Here is a 21,033-nt window from a genome sequence, read left to right as displayed (position 1 = left end):
ATTTCCTAACACTTTGCATAGAGAGAAGTTCCTGAAAGCTTCTTGAGAGGGGAAAGAGTCAGATAACAAAAGTTTGGGCATCAGAATGGCACCACTGCCACCAGCAGCACCAGAAGAGGGAACAGCGAGAGGGGTGCCTCCACCATGCAGAGGGAATGAAGCTTCACTCAGAGTTGCCACAGCCAGCAAAGTGTCACGTGTAAGAAGAGACACGCAAAATCCACAGCCCTGGTGATGAAAGCCCGCTCCTTCACAGCCCCACTCTGTTAGTTGTGAGAGGATGTGCTCCACCAAAAGGAGGGAGTGATCCCAGGAAAGAAAAAGAAAACATTGTATCAGAGACTCAGGAGCAGTGGTGGGAAGCAGCAGAGGGAGTGCACAGGGTGGTCTCCAGAACTTGGGCCTCAGAACCGTAAGACTAGGCTGAGTGGAAGCGTGGAGGTTTCTGGAGGCTGTCTCAGAAGACAGACCGCTGCACAGGTTTGACCATATTGACGGCTTCATAGCATGGTAGAGAGTTTGGCAGTGAGCAGAAGAAACAAAAAGGACACTTAATGTCATCATGTGGTTATTTTAATCACAGTACATTAAGTAGCTAGGTTTTGAGCAGTATTTATGGGAATACTAAATACTGGTTTTACCAAAAATGTTTGCATAATTATACCAAGGGGGTGTGTGCGTGTGTGCAAGGGGTGTGTGTGCGTGTGTGCAAGGGTGTGCGTGTGTGCAAGGGTGTGCGTGTGTGCAAGGGGGTGTGCGTGTGCAAGGGGTGTGTGTGTGCTCACGTGGCTGAGGTATGGCGGCAGAAGCCGAGTTTTCATCTTCCGTGGCAGGCAGTTGATGTCTAGAGTTGAAAACTCGAGAACAAGTGGTGTAACTAGTTATTTCGCAAAAGGGAGGTGATGAGCAAAAGTAGCCGAGAGACCTACATCTGTGGAGGGTGATTTTAGGTGGTGCGGTGCGGGGGAGAGTAGGAAACTGGTTTTCTGTTTTAAACTGTAGGTACTACTTGCTTCCCTGGTGGCTCAGATGGTAAAACGTGTCTGCCGTGCAGACCAGGGTTCGATCCCTGGGTTGGGAAGATCCCCTGGAGAAGGAAATGGCAACCCACTCCAGTACTCTTGCCTGGAAAATTCCATGGACTGAGGAGCCTGGTAGGCTACAGTCCATGGGGTCGCAAAGAGTTGGACACGACTGAGCGACTTCACTTCACTTCACTACTTGCTTTATGTGATGTGTGTGTCTTTTGCTTAGAGAACAAACCAGGCATGGTGGTGAGAGACAAGCCCGGAGAGGCACAGGGTCCCAGGAGGAGGGTCTTGACACCGTGGTGATTACGGGGCTGAGGACGTCAGGGCTGGCTCCTGGCCTTGGGGGCTGTGTGGTCCATTTGGTCAGTGAGGGTTTGTGCTCTCCCAGCTCCACTCTACGCTCTCCCCAGCCCTTGGGCCCTTTGGATTGTCCAGGAGGCTGGTGGGCTGGGGGACACTCCCCACCAGCCAGCTGGGGTCAGGGGTCCCCTCCACTCCACCACCCGGCAGGCCTGGCCTGGTCAGGGCCGCCCCCTCGCACTGGCCCTGGGGCTGCTTCTCTCCCTGTGGTTTCCCCAGACCCTCCCCTCACTTTTCTAGACGGCCCTCTCTTCTGTCCACACTCCCACTCTGAGTGTGTGTCTGTCTCCTTGGGATTGCGACTGATGTGGGTGTTAGGCTGAGAAAAAGACTTTCCCCAGAACATTATGTGAATATTCACGGAAGCTTTCTTTCAGGTTACATCCTGATAAACACATCATAAGTTGAAAATGTCATAGGTCAGCATGTATGCAATACATCCAAACTGAACAGCACAGCTTAGCACAGCTGACCTTAGTGTGCTCAGAACAGGCCAGATCACCTGACACACAGCCTGTGTCGACTGTCTGCTGGAACGACTGAGCGCTGTACTGACACAGTGAGAGGAAACAACAGTTGTCTGCGTCCAGGGTGGCTGTAAGAGTGTCAGTTGTTCCCCTTCGTGACAGTGTGCTGACCGGGCGGGCTGTGCATGCTGCCACTGCCCAGCAACACAGGAGCGGATCGGACCACGTATTGCTAACCCAGAAAAGAGCAACATTCAGAGTATAGTTTCTACTGACTGTGTATCACTTTCACACCATAATAAAATCAAAAAGTCCTAAGTCAGCCGTTGTAAGACTTCGCGGGCAGTCCAGTGTTCTGGGGTCCGTGCTTCCACTGCACGGGCACAGGATTGATCCCTGGTTGGGGAACTAAGATCCCTCATGCCCCACAGAACAGCCACAAAAAAGGTCAATCATCGAAAGTCAGGGACTATCTGTGTACTTATCTCTTGAAGTGAATATATTTTAAGAGAAGGATAAATATATTTCATATATTATATCATATGTGGTTATTATATGTAGTAAATATGGCAGCTGTAATGAGAGATATAGATGTTGATATATATAAAGAGTAAATATGTATGTATGTATGTAGTATATAAATATGTAAGAGAGAATGAGAATATAATATAGAAAACACAAATCTGGGCGAATATTAAGAATATATACTGAAATGTCATTAGTGGTTATCCCTGAGTGATAGGATTAAGCCCCCCCAATCTAATTTTAACAATAAACATGTCATGAATATATTAAGAATATGCAGAAAAGAATAGTTTGGTGCAGTATATTAGAACATAGGATGGGGATAAAATTGAACTTAAATGGGAATGATGCCCTTAGTTGTTTTGGGTTTTTTTTTTTTGCCTCTAAAATCTGCCTCCTGTTTTTATCCTGTGACCTCATAACGTACTGTAATGATTATGATCTCTTAGTCATGCTCTTGGGAAATGTGCTGTTATCTCACTGTGAGACAACCCGGTGTTTTTAAGTGATTTTGTTCTAAGAAAGTACTTGGGAAGTGAAGAGAGAAACACCAGCTCTGTCTGTTGCTTTGGATGAGTCTGAAAGCAGAAGTGCGACTGTTCCTCACTGGACTTCAGCCTCAGACTGCTTCCAGGGAGGAGGTGGTTAACCTCTGGGGACCTCCTTGAGCTTGACTTCAGGAACTGGGTGGTGGCCGTGACCTGGGAGTGACGCTTCTGTGGATGGAGGCTGATTGGTCCAGGAGCACGGCCAGGGAGTCCCCAGCAGTCCAGGAAGCAACCCTGAGCTGTCCCACTGTTGGACGGCCCACAGGTATTCCTGCCCCACCCGGCCTCCCGGGAGTTACTCTGAACTCTCTTTTGAAGTACAAACCCCAGCAGCCTTCAGGGTCCTGCTGTGACAGAAAAGATGGTCCTTAAAACCCAAGAAGAGGATGGTGAGTCCCAGTCCTGGTCTGGGTGTGTGGGGTGAGGTTTAGGTATCTGTTTTGATCAACATGTGATGACATGTGTTGTGTGACGACAGTTTTACAGCCCCTTGAGGAGTACCAACTGAAAGGCTCTTGCTTGTGTGTGTGTGTGAGAGAGAGACTGTGTTTTGAAACTGAAAGTGTCCCCCAGCCCCCACCCCCACTCTGCTTCTTGCTGGGGATCCGCCCTGGGTGCGTCTTGGTGGCGTTTGCCCTCCTACTTGGCAATGGTGTCTGACTTCCTGAGTCTGAATAACAGTCTTAGAAGCGGTAAAAGTTGCGTGTACACCAGTGTGACACTAAAAAAGGAAAGATATTAGAGACCAGGTTTGAAAGTACCTGAGGATGAATAATAACCGCGAGGTTCAGGATGAATAATAACTTTTTATTAAATAAAAATGAACAGAGGGAATTCGTAGTTGTTTGATCTTCCTCTTTTGGTATTAGGTAAGGACTGAAGCCTTGCAGGGTCTGGGGAGCTTCCTTTGTCTTCTCCACACCCACACTGTATAACAGTGAAACTAAGAGTAAAGGGGTGAAAAGTTTTGTGGATTCTAAATCCCAAAAGCTTTTGCAGAACTGGCTTTAAAGCACCCTAGGGCAGGGCTCTCAAATGTCTTGAAGTTTTGCGTGTGGATCTGTGTATGTTTTATTGTGATACTTCCATCAGATAGCCATGTGTTTTTTGTTTTGTTTTTGATTTGGTTTTGACATGTACACACTGCTGCTGCTGGTAAGTCACTTCAGTCGTGTCCGACTCTGTGTGACCCCATAGATGGTTTTATTTATTTATTTATGGCTGCCCTACGTCTTCGTTGCTGCACATGGGCTTTCTCTAGTTGCAGCAAGCGGGGGCTGCGCTCTTTGCGTGGGCGTCTCCTCGAGGTGGCTGCTCCTGCTGTGGAGCACAGGCTCTAAGCGTGCAGGCTTTGGTTGTTGCAGCACGCAGGCTCGGTAGCTGCGATGTGCTGGCTCTAGGGTGCACGGTCTTCAGTAGTCGCAATACAGGGGCTCATTAGTTCTGGCTGGAGGGCCCTAGAGCATGCAGGCTTCGATAGTTGTGCATGGGCTGAGTTGCTCAGCAGCATGTGGAATCTCCCCAGACCAGGGATTGAACGCAGGTTTCCTGCACTGTCAGGCAGATTCTTACTCACTTGTGCCACCAGAAAAGTCCCAGGGGGCCATGTTTTAGTGCCTTTAAGACAAAAAGCAAAATATATACTGGTTTGTAGCTGCTATTGGATGATATGAATAAATATTAAGCTGTTTTTCAAAATGGATTTTGTGAAAGTGATAATAAACTTTAGGGGTCCTTTTTATCTTTTTCTTTATCTGGTTCACTGTAAAATGTATTTGAAGTTTTATCTTTGTGTCAAACAGTATTGTGAACCATACCCCGCAGGGTGGCTCAGAAAGCTATACTGTGTGTGAAAGCCTATGGGAGAGAGGCGCATTTGGTGTTGACAACACCCAGCATGTGAGGAGGGGATGATGAAGCGGTTCTCCGTCAGGGCTGAACTGCCCCCGTGGGGGCTTTCGTATCTGAGAGGTGTGTCCACGGTAGCCAAGGTCTCTAGCTCGAAAGGGGACCCTTGTGAGAGGGGAGGAGGACTCTGGTGGATGATGCTGGGGTGGTCAGGGTGCACTGGCCCGGCCTGGGCAGAGGGTGACCGCTGCTCACTGAGCTGGTTCTTCCCTCTTACTTGCCGCTGCTCCTTCCTGGTGGCCTGGCTTCAGACTCCCTGAGGTGGTGCCAACAGTCACTTTAAAGTCAAAATCAAGGGGTTCCATGCCGTCAGCTTCTGGCCATCCTAGAGGCTTTAACATTCAACATAAACTGCTCTTTGTGTGTGCCCTTGATTCATGGGTGGGAGTAGGGCTAGGGCATTTAGAAATCAATTTTTAGAGATAGGATTAACGGGCAACTTTGGTTTGAAAAAGTAGTCTTCAGAACGGGTGGTTCTCCCATTTCCCTCAGCCGCCCCCCGCCCGGGAATGTTTCATCTTGTTGTCTGTTTGAGACATTGCGGGGCGCAGTGTTGCTAAGATAGTTGCCCCTAGATACTGAGATGAGATGACAGAAATGGCATTGGGCACATGCGAAAGTGAAGGGAGCAAATGGGCTTTCCTGGGCTGGTCCCCAGCATCTCAGGAGGTGGGTGAAGGGTCAGGAGGTGGGTGAAGGGTCAGCGTGTGCTTCTCACACAGCTGCATTGGTTAGATTGTCATCCAAAGGGCCACCCAACACCGGAATGAAGGTTTAAAAAATGTCTCTAAAGTCAGATCTTACCTGCTGCATGAGAGTCTGCAGTCCTTCAGTTACAGGCATGGCTTTGCCTCCGTCCTTCCCTGTTACTTAGGCTCCTCAGGTTCCATTCTAGTTACTCAGGTGCGTGTAAGTGAGACTTAACCAGTGTCCAGTTATGCACACGTGTGTGAGGATAGTGTCCAGGTAGGCAGGTGTGTGAGACTTAACCATTACACTGAATTGAGCACTGTTTTCTTAGCCGCCTGAGGCTGTTTTTAGCTGTCACCTTTTGAATGTTTGACCCTCCCCTTGGTTTGCCTTTGAACCTTCTCTCAGGACTGGGATCCCAGCTCCCTGCTGAGGGGACACAGGACCCTCGCCAGCACAGCTGAGGCTCTCTGCCAGGCGCCCCGGGCCCCAAGCGGAGCTGTGCTCACTGTCCCCAAGCACTCAGCCACCCTGGCCTCGCCCCTTTGCGTGACCTGTGTGCCCACATTCTCTCTGCATCTGTGTTGGTCCTCAAGCCCAGGCTCCGAGGCTCCTCCGAGTCCTGAGCAGACTGGCCGAGGTGGCTGCCTGTGCCGCTGCCGAGGGCTCGCCCGCCTCCCCTGCTGGGAGCCCCTGCTGAGCTCTTTAAATCCCCGCCCCAGCGCTGGCCGGCGTATGCAGATACGCATTGAGTGCTGAGCTGACGTGGCACGATTATTCAGGGAGAGAAAAGAAAGAGCTGACGGCTCAGCCAGAGAGTTTGAGTTGGACTTGGTCTGTTCTTGGATTATTTATACTCCCTGAATCTTACCTCATCACTAAACTGGAGGTAACACCGCATACATAGTTCATTGTCAGGAAGTGTGCAAAGTTCACAATTGGGCTTTGTCGTCAAGTTCAAATAATGGAAATGAAAAAAGATTTTAGGCTGTGGATCTTATATGTGTATAAGTTAGTATTATTTGTAGGAAAATATACTGACTGGCATGTAATTAAGTAGAGTATCTCTCCCTTAGGACACTGGATTTTCAGGTTGCATCTGAGATACTCTGTCTGGTGGTGACTTAGCCGGTATCCCACCCTCTCCATGTGGTCCTTGCCATTGCTCCAGCCTCACAGTGGGCAGGTTGCTGAGGCTGAGGGGGGTTTTAATCCGGAAAGCAGAGGTACTGTAAGTGCTCATCCCATAGATATGCCCTTCCTCATGGGTGAGTTTGTATTTTGCAGAACCAAAAATGGTTACATCTTTATTTTTAAGCAGAGCTCTTGGCATTGTACAAAGCACACATCTCAGCAGACCTGCATCACCATCTGCCAGGACCAGTTTTGAGGGGGCCTCTCCCTGGTCTGGATTTCATAGGCTCTGGTCTGGATTTCTTTGGCTCTAGTCTCAATTTCATAAGCTGTCTGTGGAGCACACCAGCGTGAGTGCCTGCAGCGCTGAACAGAGGGTCAGGACTGCCCTTTCTTCTTGATGTAGGAGGTTGAAGAAATGAGGCTCAGGTTCTCCTCTGAAAAGAGTGGACCTTTATCTGCCATGTGAGGCTTTCCACAGCCTCCCAAGTTCTCTTTACTGTGGAACATAAAAGCATAGGGCTGGCTGTCGGTGGTCAGGACCCAGCATCCAGGAGGCAAGTGGGGTGTGGAGGGCAGCAGGTGGAGTTGTCTGAGGAGCCAGCATTGCGGAAAGAACAGGTGGGGAGTGTGGTCCTGGCAGGACGCAGGGCTGGGGCGTTAGCCTCCTCCAGCCTATAGAGTAGGCCGCGGAGCCGAGGGCAGCGGAGATGCGGTAAACACGGACAGGAGGCGTCAGGACCTTGCCACCCAGCCCTCTCTGTGGCTCTGGAAGATTCGCTGAGTGTGTTGGTGGTGGTGATGGGGAGGGGCTGACTGGATCTACATATAGTTTGCTGTTGGTTACCTTAAAAGTGGAGGGCTAGATCTTCTGCACATTGTATATAGTATCCATTCCTCACGTTTCCCTTGCATTTTGACAGCCTTCCAAAGGCACCTTTACTGAGTTTACATTGTTCTTGTCTGCTTCTCTGTTTGCTGAAGCCAAGCTGAGATTTCTTTTTTAGAAGGATTCTTGTAACAGCTTGTGTCTTCTCCTGTTACCTTGTGAAGAGCTTCCACTCAAGGGGACCCAGATGGGTTCACCTGCGGCTGGGACCGTCACTAGTGCAGAGGGGCCTCAGGCTTGTGGGGCCCTGGTTCCCAGGCTACATGGAGCTCCCCCGGGGCGGCGGGGGGCAGCACTGCTGAGACTCGCTGCTCTCGGGACCCACGTGTCCTCCTGAGCCTGTGCTGGTTGTGACACGCCGGGGAGGATGGACACCCAAGTCAGGCTTGCTGCCCTCAGCTCTGCTCACGGTCAGGGCTCGCCCGCCACTTCCTTCCCTTCTTCCCAAGATAATTTCTTGACTTTTGTATGGTCTTCCTTCCTTACCCTACAGAGAAATCATGAAAGCTTAACTTCTGACCTAGAAAAATACAGCACGTTTCTTTTCCAAGTTGGTGACTGTTTCTGTATCTTCTCTCTTTCTGGCGTCTTGAGTCTCTTCTCCTTTGTCTCTTCTGCTAAGAGTTCAGGATTCTGATTCATAGAAATTCAGTGGGATCCTACAAAGACTTCACAGCATGATGGTATAGTTCCCCCCAGGTATTTCACACGCATTATATATAACAGGACTCCAGGTATGTTCCTCCCACAAAGGAAATACTTGGGTGTAAGCAGAGCAAATGTTTTGGGGTAATTGGCTGGTGACATTTCCATATTCCTTTCTGAAGAGATTTCAGCGTAAAATTTTGCCTTAGTTTTGGATCCAGATAAAAAGAAAGGTATAGAGTGCGGCATCGCTGCCTCCGTACATTCCCTGTCCACACTCCTTGTCTCTGGAGAGGGTCCCTGCCGACAGTTCCCAGTGCCCCCTTCTCAGATCTGGGCACGCCCCAGCATCCGTGTCACATGCATGGTGTCCTGTTCTTCTTGTGGCGCCGTGTCTGGGAGATCTTTCTGTGCTATCATCTGTGACCGGCTCACTCTTTTTAACGACCAAATTGTGTGTAAGTAGCTTTCACTTTTGCACTTTTGAGAGCATGTCCGTTGGGTAAGTTCTCAAACGCAGTTGCTGAATGGAGAAGTACTGCGCGAAGCTTGTACCCTCTCCGCTCCCCCAGCGAAGCCTGGGCCCTCGCGCCCTTGGTAGACGCATGTTTCTGCCAGGCTCTCGGGAAGCTTTAACTGCAGAGTTGGCGCGCCCGTCCTTCGTGCCTGGCCACTGTGCCTCGTGTCTGCCTTTCCTGTCCTCACGGCTGTGTGCGTCACTGCCTCACTGCTCTGTGCTCTGCTCTCCTTTGGAAATGCGTGAGCCTCTGCCACAGATGGGGCACACCTGCTGTCCTGGTTGCTTACCCTTTAGCTCATAGAACTTTATTTTCCATTCTGAAGCCTTTCACTTTATTATAGCAAATTGAACAGATTCTGAGATTATGACCGTGTTAATCTATGCTTTATTCTAGAATTTCTGTGGTTTCTTTTTTATATTAAAATCTGATTCAGCTAGAATTTATTCTGATGTAAATGAGGTAAGCATTCAGCTTAGCTTTCCCTCAAATGGGTAGCTAATTGCCCTACCACCATTGACTGAATAATCCTATTTTTCTTTATATTTTTGTATCTTTTAAAAATACTTTCTTTATGAGACTTCATGACTTGAAGTGTTTCAGTATTTCTTGAGTTTCTTTTCTGCTGTTTTCCTTCTCTATTGCTGAAATTTCAAATTATTGACACCTCACTTTAATCTCTTGGAGAAGGAAATGGCAACCCACTCCAGTGTTCTTGCTTGGAGAATCCCAGGGACGGGGGAGCCTGGTGGGCTGCCGTCTGTGGGGTTGCACAGAGTCAGACACGACTGAAGTGACTTCGCCGCCGCCGCCGCACTTCAATCTCTGGCGGCAGCTCTCTCACATTACCCTTCTTCCTCTTCACAGTTGCCTGTGCTATTCACATATGCATTTTCCACGTGAACTTTACTATTGTTTTATCTGTCATACTTCTTGTAAAACTCTTGTTGGTAGTGTAAATAGTATTTTTAGAAAGCGATGTACAAACTGAAGACCACCTTCCCCTATTGGGGTCCTCCTGCTTGTGCTCAGATCGTTCTTATTTTCTTGGTGGCTTTCTCAGCCATGGTAATCACGCTAGCTTGCAGGGAGTTTGCTGGTCTTTGGGGGTAGATTAGAGTGAGGATCTGTTTGTATTAGATGGAGGAGGCCCGTGCCCTCTCCCGGGTCAGCTCGCCTCTCAGAGCTGGCGGTGGAGGGGCACAGAGCCACCCTGCGTCTCCACGGGCAGAGCTGCCTGCCTTCTGCCTCCTCCTCTCCTTCCTCCTGCCCTGCAGTCTCCTCCCGCCCTGCTGCGCCCTCTGCCAAGGGCAGGAGGGAGAGGACCCCGAGAGTGGTCCTGGCAGGGATGAGTCCCCTTGCTGGGGCTGGGAGCAGGCCCCCGTCTGGAAGGTGGGCTGCCTGCTGCCCCAGCTTTGCTGCCTGTGAACGGACTCAGGGCTGCTGGGACTTGGAGAGCGGGGGCCTGGGTCGGTGCCTGCAGCTGCTCTCAGATTTCTCTCAAACCTCCAGAGCCTTCTCTGGACCTCGGGCAGCTCTGAGAAGGGTTGATGTCTGGCACCAGGAGCCAGCTTTTTCCAGTCTGAGGTTAGAGTTAGGCACTGCTACCCTCTCAACTGCTTCCGGCCCTTCTCAGAGCGGGAACAGAAGCCAGTCTTGGCTTCTTTGAAGAAGCATTTATGCTCTTGCTGCTGCTACTGCTACTGCTAAGTTGCTTCAGTCCTGTCCGACTCTGTGGGACCCCAGAGACGGCAGCCCACCAGTCTCCACCGTCCCTGGAATTCTCCAGGCAAGAATACTGGAGTGGGTTGCCATTTACTTCTCCAGTTTATGCTCCTAGCTTTTACTAAAGAGTAACTCAGCATTTTAAAGCAGAAGGAATGGAGTAGAAAGGTTGAAAACTCACTCCATGCTTGCATTTCCTGCGATGCAGAAGCAGGGGAGGTGGGAGTGCTTAGACGCCCAGGGCTCTGCCTGGTGCAGGCTGGCCTGGGGCCTTTGCCCAGAGGATGTGGGGCTTGGGGATGCGTAGGATTAGCAAGTTTGTGATGCTGATGATTTGAAAAACACTGATCCATTGCCTCTCAGGAGTTGTCTGTGGAATTAAGCGCAGGTGGGTGGCCGTGGAAGCTGAGCTGTCAGAGGGCAGAAGACACTTAGTTCTGTGCCCCCCTCCTGAGCTGAAGTTTCACTGCCTTAAATGACTGCCCTGTGTCCCTGTCACTTCTCTCTGGTCACCCCAGAAATGCTGCCTGTCCCTCTCTCCTGGTGCCCCCACCCGCCTTGTGACTCTACCTCACCGCCTGTCCAACAGCAGTCAGATGTTGTCTTCAGGCCAGACTCAAAGGACACCAAGACACCAGTCAGCTAGATGTCTTCAGGCCAGACTCAGAAGACGCCGTTTCTGCCGAGTGCAGCTTTTCCAGGAATTTCCAGTTTGTTCTGTATCCCCGTTTGTCCTTTGTCCCCAGCCTCATGTGCCCTCCCCCCGCTGGCCCGGCCTCAGCTCCCATGAGGCCTCTGGGACAACCGGCTTTGCCGGCTTTGCTGTTGCTGACCCCGCAGCACCTGTCACCAGTGTTCCGTTGGCACTTATGCTGCTTGATTCTTTTTCTTTAAAAGGAACAGTAACACGGAAGCTCTTTGGGGGCTAAACCCATGTCTTACTGTCTCTGTATCTTCTACAGCAACTAATAGAGCACCTAGTTTATGGGTGGTAACCATTTTTTCCCCGAAAGATTGTTGGAGTATGAGTCTGAGAAAGTCATTTTTTGAGGCGTTTATTATCTCTGTTGGTAGATTTCCTGAGATTACTACCCTGTGCCCAGTCTTTTTCTCCAATCATCGCTGTGATTTCATAAACTTGATTATGGGGCTCTTTATTTGAGATCTGTCTGTAGATATGAGGCGAGCCACACTGCAGACTTCTGTCGGTAGCTTTTCCGTCACTTCTTTTCTCCCTGCTTCCTCGGATCATACTGTTTGTGCAGAGAATTGACTGTGGTGTAGGCTTTGCTGCCAGCGAGTCTGGCCTGGAGGCACGTTGAGGTCTTTGCCAGTTTACACGTTGGAAGTCCAGCCCCAGCAGTGGATCCTCTGTGCTCAGTTGCGGCTGGTGGGTTCAGGACAAGCCACAGCGAGCCTGTGCCTTATGACCGAGTTGTGCACAGGAAGTGATGTCAGGATCCACCTACTGGGACCTTTAAATCCCTGGCGGGTTTGTGTGCCTATTTTGATGTTACCTCAAAAAGGGGGATGTAGCCCTTAGGACTGTGTAGAGTGCTGTGAGAATATTTATGATATTTTACTGGAAGGCAAGAGCTTCATTTCATGGACAGAAACCCCCCTGCGAATAGGACAGTGTCCAACCAGGTGTTAAACTTCGTGATACAAACACGTTCAGAGGAGACCGTATAGATGAAGAAGGCCTTTAGTGATGGTTCTTTTGTGTGAACTGAGGGAGTTCTTTCTGGAAGAGGTGGTCTTGATGGCTAGGGAGGATGAGCCTCTGAACAACAAGAAGGAAACGGAGATAGGTTGGAAGCCTGTCTCCCTGGGGCCAGGTGGTATGTGACTGCTTACCAGACCCAGTATCTAGTAGGGACTCTTCAGCTGGTTCGTTTGTTGAAAACTTGTCTTCCTTTGTAGCTTTAAACAGAGATTTCATAATTTTAGCGTTTATTTCTCACAGATTTGGTATGATTCTTTTAGATGAGAACTCTTATGACACAAAACTAAAATTTTTCATATTGTGACTGTTTCTTTAAAGACAGGCTGGGCCTGCAAAGCCCAAGTGCTGGTCAAGTCTGGGGACCCTGTGCTGGTGATGAGGAGCTCACATTAGTGTAGTGGAGGGAGGGAGCCTTCTACCAGCAGCTTCCTGAGGACAGAGCACTGGAAGGCAGGCCAGAGTGTGGGATTTCCCTTTTTTCCTCTTTCTGTTGTGTGTCTGGAGTGGTGGTTCTTAGGCAGGGAGGTTTGACCCTGCAGGGGATTGGGCATATCTGGAAACCTGTGGGGCTGTCCTCTCAGGGGGTACGGTGGGATGCTGCTGCGGGGGTGCAGTTAAATGTGCCCGAAGGCACAGGACACCCTCCCACACAGAAGGAGCCCCCAAGCATCAGAAGTGCTGAGATCAGAGAACTTCATCTAGTGTAATGGTTTATTTTCTCTTTTTCTTCTCCTGTTTTTGGCACTTGTTTTAATCCTTAGGTCTCTTCCCTTATTAGTCAAAGGCAGTGCTTCCCAGAGGAGTCGGCAGACGCAGCCTGCAGTTGCCCCATGTCCTGAGCCTCCAGACTCCAGGTCTGGGGCCTGAGGTCCCCGATGTGTGTGTCTGCCAATGCCCTTGGTGATCCTCACACCTCGAGGTGGACAGCCACTCCTCAGGCTGTAGTGACGTTTCTTGTCACCAGCCGTCTTACAGCATTGTCCTAGACCCACCTGCCACTCGCCCAGCATGTATTGGCATACTGGGTTGGAGCCTCTGGTGCTTGTGGCCTGAGTAGGAAGCAGGCCGTTTTAGTAAAAGGCTGGAGCAGGTCACCTGGAGACAGGGGGCTTAGGGCTGGCAGAGGACCAGAAGGGGTGGGGCGTGGGGGGACGTTCGAGCAGCGGGGTCAGCATCCCTGCCTGCTGACGCTGTTGCGGGGGGAGTCGGGGTAGGGGGAGCCGGGAGGTGGCCTGCTGAGGGTGACGGAATAGTCTGCATTCTGAATCCTACCCTCCTGTTTATCCACTCAGGGAGGAGAGGCATCTTAAGTAAGGGTTAACATCCTCCCAGGGAAGCCACCATCAGTCTTTTGCTTCCAAGGGGGAGAAAAAAGCCGCCGCAGCCTGTGAGCAAAGGCTCCTGGTGCGTCCCCTCCCCCTCGGAGGCCTCGAGTGGGGGCGCGGTGGGCGGGGCGCTGTAATTGCATTCATGGAAATAAGCCTGGAGGACTGAGCACACGCTCCCGAGTGTCCGCCTGGCGATAGCTCCGCGGCCATCTCCAACCACGCCGGCCTTCCGCACCCGGATCGACTTCCTCCGCACCCGGGTTTCTGCTCAGCTTTTGTGTCCCCGCCTGGCTGCCGCCTCTGCCCGGGCAGTGTGTGCGCACATGCCGCGCGGGCCCCGTCCTTGCCTCCACCCGGCGGGGCGGCCGGGGGCCTGGGACTGGGGGGTCTCGGTGCTGGGCCACCATGGCCTCTGAAGCGGACAGCTGCCACCTGCCAGGGCGTTGACGTCGCTGCCCCAGGGCTGCCGGGATCCTGGGGCCACCGGAGAGGAGACTCGCCCCGGGTAAGAGGCCGGGTGGGTGGCGCGGGTGAGCCCACCGTATGGAGCTTCCCGTACAGCGTGAATCCCTCTGCTATTACTATGCACCGCTGCTGGCCTCTCCCACCCCGGAGCCAGGCAAGCCTGATGTGTGGAGCGGCCGCTTTTCTGCATGTCTGTCGTGTGGTTTCGAATTCTACTCTCTCTTCCTAGGTTTGTTTTTTTTTTTTTTTCCAGTAGCTTCTTCTAATAGAAGTTTCAGCCTTCAGTGTGGTTTCTTCTAGGCCCCAGATTAAGGAATAAGCTAATAACCAATTTGTATGGTCCTGGTAGGATGAGGTTAAAAAAAGGAGAACAGAAAGCAGAGGGGCAAATTCTGAGAGATCCCCCTCCCAACCCACCCCTGAGTTTTAATTTACTCATTAAAAACTTGGGAACCTTCCCCTGGTATGAGTAGCCCTCTTCCCAAAAATGCACAGAGAAGAACAGCTGGGGCCCCTTGTGTATTTTGCTGCCATGAGTCTGTTCCAGCTGCCGCGCTGAGGGGGAATGTCTCAGTCCGCAGAAATAGTCAGGGTTTTACAAAGGGCCAGCATGCACATAGGTTTTAGGAAGGTGAGTAAAGTGAGAGGGAACTGAGTTACGTGCCTCGGGTCCCCACTGAGCCTCTCTTTTGGGGGGACGGGGTGTGGTGGCACGGCTGTGTGGTGCCCAGATGGCAGCGGGCTTGGGGAGGGGGAGCTTGCTCTGCCTGGGAGGAAGGAGAAGGGCACGATGACAGTGGGGTTTGTCTGCTGGGACGGGAGCTCCCAGGCTTGCCCTGAGAGTGGAGGGCTCCTTTCTTGAGAAACCAGAGGTGGAACGTGGTTCTCCTTGTCAAGCTGGCTCCAACTCTGCTTTCAGTCCATGAGACCCTTGCAGAAAGCCTTGGAGACAGAGATTGGACGTATGACACTGGGAAGAAACTGCTGCAGAAGTCCAGCTGGACCACGTATTACCACTGCCAGGTTTTAGAAAAAGCTTGAGGTTCTTAAATGATTGTTTTCTAGTTTTCAGCTTTTATTGAAAGCAGATGTTAACTTTATTTTCTAAACCAAACTTTTAGGATAAAATTTTATGACTTTGTCTCTTTTATTACCTTGAAATTTGATCTCATTTCCCTTTGATTACAAAACCCTGTCTTCAAGTTCTCATTTTTCTTAGATAAAATGTGTCCATTCCTTCTCTAAGAAAGGTAAGATGATAAAATACTTTGCTTTCATGAGGCAGTTTATGGAGCTATTTAATAGACACCCTCTCACTGGGAAAGGTGAGGATGCTGACATGCCCATTCCTGCTTAAGGAAACCAAGATAGGGAGAGATGGTGGTTTTTCCCAGGTCACAGAACCACTCACTGGTCAGTGAAGTCCCACTCAACTCCTAGGGGTAGGGGTAGGTGCCCCCTACCTCAACTCCTGGGCAGTGTCTCATCTCAGTTAAGGAGGCCTGAATTTTTAGGTTAGTGGTTAGATGAGATGTCTGTAAGACTGATACAGGAATAAAGTTGTCCTTAAAGATGCAGACTACAGGAATAAAATCTTTAATATACTTATTTCTGGATGGGAGACTGAGTGGTTTTTATGTGGAAAGAATTTAAGCTATAAGAGTAAATATTCACATTGGTAATTTGCTGGAAGGCACCTTTCACCTTTGATGTTGAATGTCAGTTATGCTAGCACATGCCAGTTTAATTCCTTTTGGTCCTGTTGGTATGCCTACATTCTTTTAGTCACTTAGGCTGTAAATTGCTTGCCTGGTGGCTCAGACAGTAAAGAATCCGCCTGCAATATGGGAGACCTGGGTTTGATCCGTGGGTTGGGAAGATCCCCTGGAGGAGGGCATGGTAACCCACTCCAGTATTCTTGCCTGGAGAATCCTCATGGACAGAGGAGCCTAGCAGGCTACAGTCCATGCGGAAGCAAAGAGTTGGACACGACTGAGCAACTAAGCACAGCACAGGCTGTAAATTGGTGGTGAGATACTTCTTTTACAGTGCTTTATACAAAGATCAGATCATAGCTTCTGAGAATAGGGACTAAGCTTAGCAGAAATCAGGAATTCAGTATATTGCTATTAAAACTCTTGTTTCATTTATTTTTAATTGTGGTGAAATATAGGTAACATAAAATTTACCATTTTAAGTGTACAGTTCAGTAGCATGAAGTTCATTCATTCACCTAGTTGTACAAACATCACCATTATCCATCTCTAGAACTTTTATGAAACTGAAACTCTGTCCCTGCTGAATTTTGGCTCCCCATTCTCCCCTCCCCCAAACACCCACCGTTCCACTTTCTGTCTCTGTGAACTTGGCATGTCTGGGTACCTCATGTTAAGTGGAATTGTCCAGGATTGGTGGTGTTGTGGCTGGCTTATTTCACTGAGCATAATGTCTTCTGCGTTCCTTCATCCTGTAGTATGTGTCAGAATTTCATTCCTTTTCACGGCAGAATAATATGATATTAAGTTTTACAAAGGGTTGCTATAGTTTGACTTACGGGGGGAAAAGGAATTGTTTCCCAAGGTTGGGAGACTTTCTGTAAAGTCGTGAGATGATCAGGTCAGCACCCAGTTGGCCATGTATGTGTCCCCAGGTTTCCGGTTTCAGTCACATCCGTTTTCCTCCTCCTTCTGTGTCCTCTGGTCTGACAACACCCTGAGGGCTGTCTCAAGTGTGAGGCTGTCAGCGAAGCCCCTTAGTCATTGTATCTTTTTGTTTCACTCATCTCTATGTTGCCTGTTCTTAAGGACTCTGTGACTTTTGGTTGTTTTCTTATCCCTGTCAAGAATATCTGACCTTGTGTATTTCTAATGTCAGCATAGAATTGAGAGTTTTGTGAAAGTTTGCTGACTGTTTGTGTGTCACCCAAAGCCTGAGTTTTTTCTAGTCGTGAGAATTTTTGCACACTGGAAGGTGCTGGGATCTCCTGGGAGACCAGGTGATTTACCCCAGAGCAGGGCAGAGCAAGCAATCTGACTGGAGGATCTGTCTGCATAGGCTGAGTCAGGAAGGGCCCAGTGTGTGACCAGTACTCGCCACATGGCAGGCTCTTTGATCTTTGTCTCTGGAGGCAGTAGACAGCACCCTCAGTCCATGGGCAGCTTCCCAGATTTGTGCTCTTAAGCCCAAAAGCTGTTCGTAAATAGCTGTGTTCCCTCTGGAGCTGGTAACAGTTTCTGGAGAGGGTACAGGAAGGTCCAGTGCTTAATTTACCTTTCTTTCTTTTTTAAAAAAATTAAGTATAGTTGATTTACAGTGTTGTGTTAATTTCTGGTGTACAGTAGAGTGATTCATATATATATATTTGTGTGTATATATACACACACATTCTCTTTCATATTCTTTCCATTATGGTTTATCACAATATATTGATAGTTCCCTGTGCTCTACAGTAGGACCTTGTTGCTTATCCATTCTGTGTACAGTAGTTTTTGCATCTGCTATTTGGCATCCTTGACCCAGCTGCTGTGGCTCCAGGTGGGCGGATGGTTTCTGAGGCCTTGTGTGTTTTCAGTTTCATGAAATTCCAGCCTGGGAAGGGTCCATCCACCCTTGCTTAGCAGGGCCCCCTGGCGCAGGCTCTGGAGGGCTGGAAGCCCGTCTGCACAGTGGCACCGTCCTGGGCTGCATGGGAGCCAGACCTGTCTGTCTGCCCTCTCCACATGTGGGGAAAGGGAGTGCCTTCTGACTCTTGACCTGCCTTTTAAAATGCTGCCCTGCTGTGCTGGTTTAAATTTGGACCCTTGTTATCACCAAAAGGCAGGGGCTATATATAAGAAGGATGATGCTCGATGATTATGGTGGAAAAGGTAAGGCAAATTTAAATCTAGGCAGTGGGACCCGGTGTAGCTGGAGCCTCTCAGGGAGCTGTGTCTGGGCCCTAAAGCGCACCTCCAACACTTTGATGTATGTCACTTCTGGGGACCAGGGACAGAGAGCAAGCAAGGTTCCTTTTGGTCTGTATTCTTGTTGAGCAGAAACTGCTGTAGATCTCTCTTTTCAGTTGGACTTCACTGCAGGTCTCTGGGCACCTGCCTGTGGCCTCGGGCTGGAGAAACTGGACCTAGCGATGCCGCCCTATGCATTTCTACTTGCCCCCAGCCCGGAAGGAGGGCACTGTCCCTTTAAGACAGCCTCCTTTGTATGCGCTGGATGGAGCACATTGCAGCTCTGGGTTTCTGCTGGTTAAATCTGCAGAGCAACATTTAAATAAAGAAATAAATAGAGGGTCCCCTTGTGTGGCTTTCCTATTCACAGCTGAGTACAATGGTCCCTTGTTGTCGTAGGCTCTTTAATCCCCTTCATTAAATTGGAGCCTTGCGAGGGAATGGTGAGGGGCTGCTGCTGGAATGGTCCCCGTCCTGAAGCAGGACACCTTGTAAATTAACCTTTGCAGGCATGAATTCCCGAGGCCTCCGGGCCCTCTGCTCTGTGTCCTTTCTGTGCAGGCCGCTGCCTCCCTAGCTGCCATTCTTTTCAGAAGAAGAGGGCTTAGCTGCCTCCCTGGCACAGAAGTGTGGCTGCAGCACGTGGCGGTCGGGGGAGGGAGTAGTTGTTTGTTGCTCTGCCATCTGGCCCATCAGCAGATATTTTACAGTTTAACCCCAGTGGCTACGCAGGAGAGCCCGGGCCTGGGCAGAGAGATGCCTTTGCCAGGTGCCCCTGCCACTCCCTCAGAATCTCGAGGTGGATGTGGTGGGTTCTGAGTACCAGCTATTCCTGTCCTGGTGGTGGCTTGCAGGGTCCTGGAGATGCCAGCCAGGATCCTCGGGACCCGTCTCTCCTTCAGCTCTCCAGCTGTGGTTTTGATTCTTCATGCTGTTAAATGAAATTAAGCATTTTGTCTGTGAATTTTTTTTTCCTCATGGGCAATATGAGAATGAAGGCTTGAGTTGAAGATTTGGTGTTGCATTGATAAGTTTAATCGAAGGAAAATACATTTGTTAAAATGTTGGTTTTTTTCTCGTCTCAGAACAAAATTCCACTAGAAAACTGAGATCTAAATCTGCTTTTTTTTGGTAAGTTCTTAGGTGAGTTATTGACCCCTAAAGGAAGCAGTGTTGTGATTTGAGGGGGACTAGATGTAGAATGGAAAAGTGATTTAGAAATCATGGGGTTGATGTCAGGAGACTGCTTCAAAGTAACTGTGAATGAATGTCTTGCTGATTCTAACTGCACATGGGCTAGAACACTTTCCATCTGACTACCAGGACATAGGAGGCCTATCTTTTCTCATAACCATAGATTAACATTTTTATTTTTCATTTAAAAAAAAAAAATCCAGTTGTACCTAGCTGTATTTTTTTAAAGCAGATATTCAGGAGCTTATGTTCCCCATCTCTCTCCACTCCCAGACACACCCTTCCCAGAAGCAGTCACTCAGAATTAGCTTTCTCTAACTTTTGATCTTCTGGTAGGTGCAGCCAGGTCTGTATTAATATTCTTGTCTTGCTGATTATTGTGTCAAAGACTCTCCTGATTTCCTTCACTCACAGCATTCTTGCTCTTCACTCTCTCTCTGTCTGATAGTTTATCACAAATGTTTGGTCACTTAATTTTCATCTTTGAGATTTTCACACACACATTCACAACCTTGATTTCTGTCTGTGGTCTTTCATGAGTGCCTCCTGCCCCTTTTGTAGGAGGAAACGCAGGGACCCTGCTTGCCCTTCGTGTGCTCCCTGCCCTCCTCCAGCCCTCTCGCCTCTGTCCACTCTTTCCCCACTCAACAGGTTGACAGCTGATTATGTACAGCTTTTGTTGTGGAGCCTGGATGAGCCTCTGTGTGTGCTCCGCTAGCGCCGCCCAAGACCAGAGCGCATGCTGCTCATCTCTCCTGGGAGCTGCTCCCAGCACCAAGGTCCTGCCTCTCCGTCCATGCCTCCCCTTGGCCTGTGGCTTGTACCCTGATGCCCTCTATCCTCTGTTTCTCCTGTTTCCAGCTGCCTTGTTATTCTGCTGAGAGGAGACCCAGCGATGCCTTCTTCCATCGTAAATGCTCCAGCTCTTTCCTGTTTATTCTCTCGTGACCTTCCAGAACAACTGTCCTGTATGAAGGCTAACCCAGAATAGCCGAGTGCTTAGATTCTGAAAAGGAAGCCACCACTGAGAGTTTCCAGTTTGGAACAATAAAATTTAGCTTCTCAGGGTACCCAGCAGTCTTGAGATACAAATTTTTCTTATCATGGTTCTGCTTTAAATGCACCTTGTTACGGGGACTGTAGTCCTGCCTCTGATGGGGGTGAGACTCAGTGGTGATCTGATGAGGCTATCTCTGGTTCACAGTCAAAGCCTGGTTGTTCATTCCTCCATGGAATAGCTGTTAAAGAGATGAACTATTACCTCAGATTCTCAAAACCATGTTATATTGGAGTGAATCTTTGTCTTTTAGAACCTCAAAAAATTAGTTTCTTAAAGGGAACTTCTCATCTTCATGGACTAGAAATTTTTCTGGTTTGTGACATCCAGAAAAAGCAGAATAAACTCCCTTTAGGCTTGCTTTTCTCTAGAATGGGGTGTGAATCAGTAGAATTTGTGTTGTTTCTGAGTGGTTTTTGCTCAAACTAGAGCTAAGCTGTTATTAGTTAACTTTCTCCCGACATAGCTGTTGGAATGCTCACCCTGGCTTCCCAGAGACACAGCTGGAGCCTCACATGGAAGGCCTGGGCTGCATTTAGGTGGTCTGTTGGGATCTCTAGGTGGCTGTGTCTTCCAGCCTTTAGTGTACTGGGAGTGTATTTCAAACCGCAGTGCATTTATTAGCCTATGAAATCAATTTCATAGGCTAAAGCTACTGTTAGGAAAATTAAAACAGTAGGAAATGTCAATGGATTTCACATGATGAGAGTATGATTTTGTTAACTGTTGTGTTTGGGGCAGATTGGGTTGTGAAGTCAAATGCATTTCTTAATTGTGGGTCTTGAAGTTTGAAAGACACTTTTCTATGAAAGGGTGGGGGAAAACTGGATTAAAAGGGAGAAGTCAGCTGAGACTCTAATACAGCTAATTAACCTGTGC

General features: G+C 49.3%; 1 protein-coding gene across 3 annotated transcripts in view; it reads left to right on the top strand.

Annotated features, from left to right (window-relative positions):
* Positions 1-21,033, top strand: part of CYTH1 (cytohesin 1) — a 76,111-nt gene that overhangs the window by 32,628 nt on the left and 22,450 nt on the right. The window contains exon 1 of one of the 3 annotated variants that reach the window (XM_040244720.1): positions 2,903-3,320. The exons of 1 other annotated variant lie outside the window; for it this stretch is intronic. In XM_040244720.1, the coding sequence (XP_040100654.1) occupies positions 3,293-3,320 (28 nt within the window). In that variant the 5' untranslated portion in view covers positions 2,903-3,292. Of the gene's footprint in view, positions 1-2,902; positions 3,321-13,637; positions 14,000-21,033 lie in introns of those variants that run through there. One more of the 3 variants, XM_040244722.1, reaches the window with a different exon arrangement.

This window comes from Oryx dammah, unplaced genomic scaffold, assembly GCF_014754425.2.
Source record: "Oryx dammah isolate SB20612 unplaced genomic scaffold, SCBI_Odam_1.1 HiC_scaffold_8, whole genome shotgun sequence".
Lineage (NCBI taxonomy): Eukaryota > Metazoa > Chordata > Mammalia > Artiodactyla > Bovidae > Oryx > Oryx dammah.
Note: the sequence above shows the minus strand (reverse complement) of the source record. Positions and strands in the feature narration are given on the sequence as shown.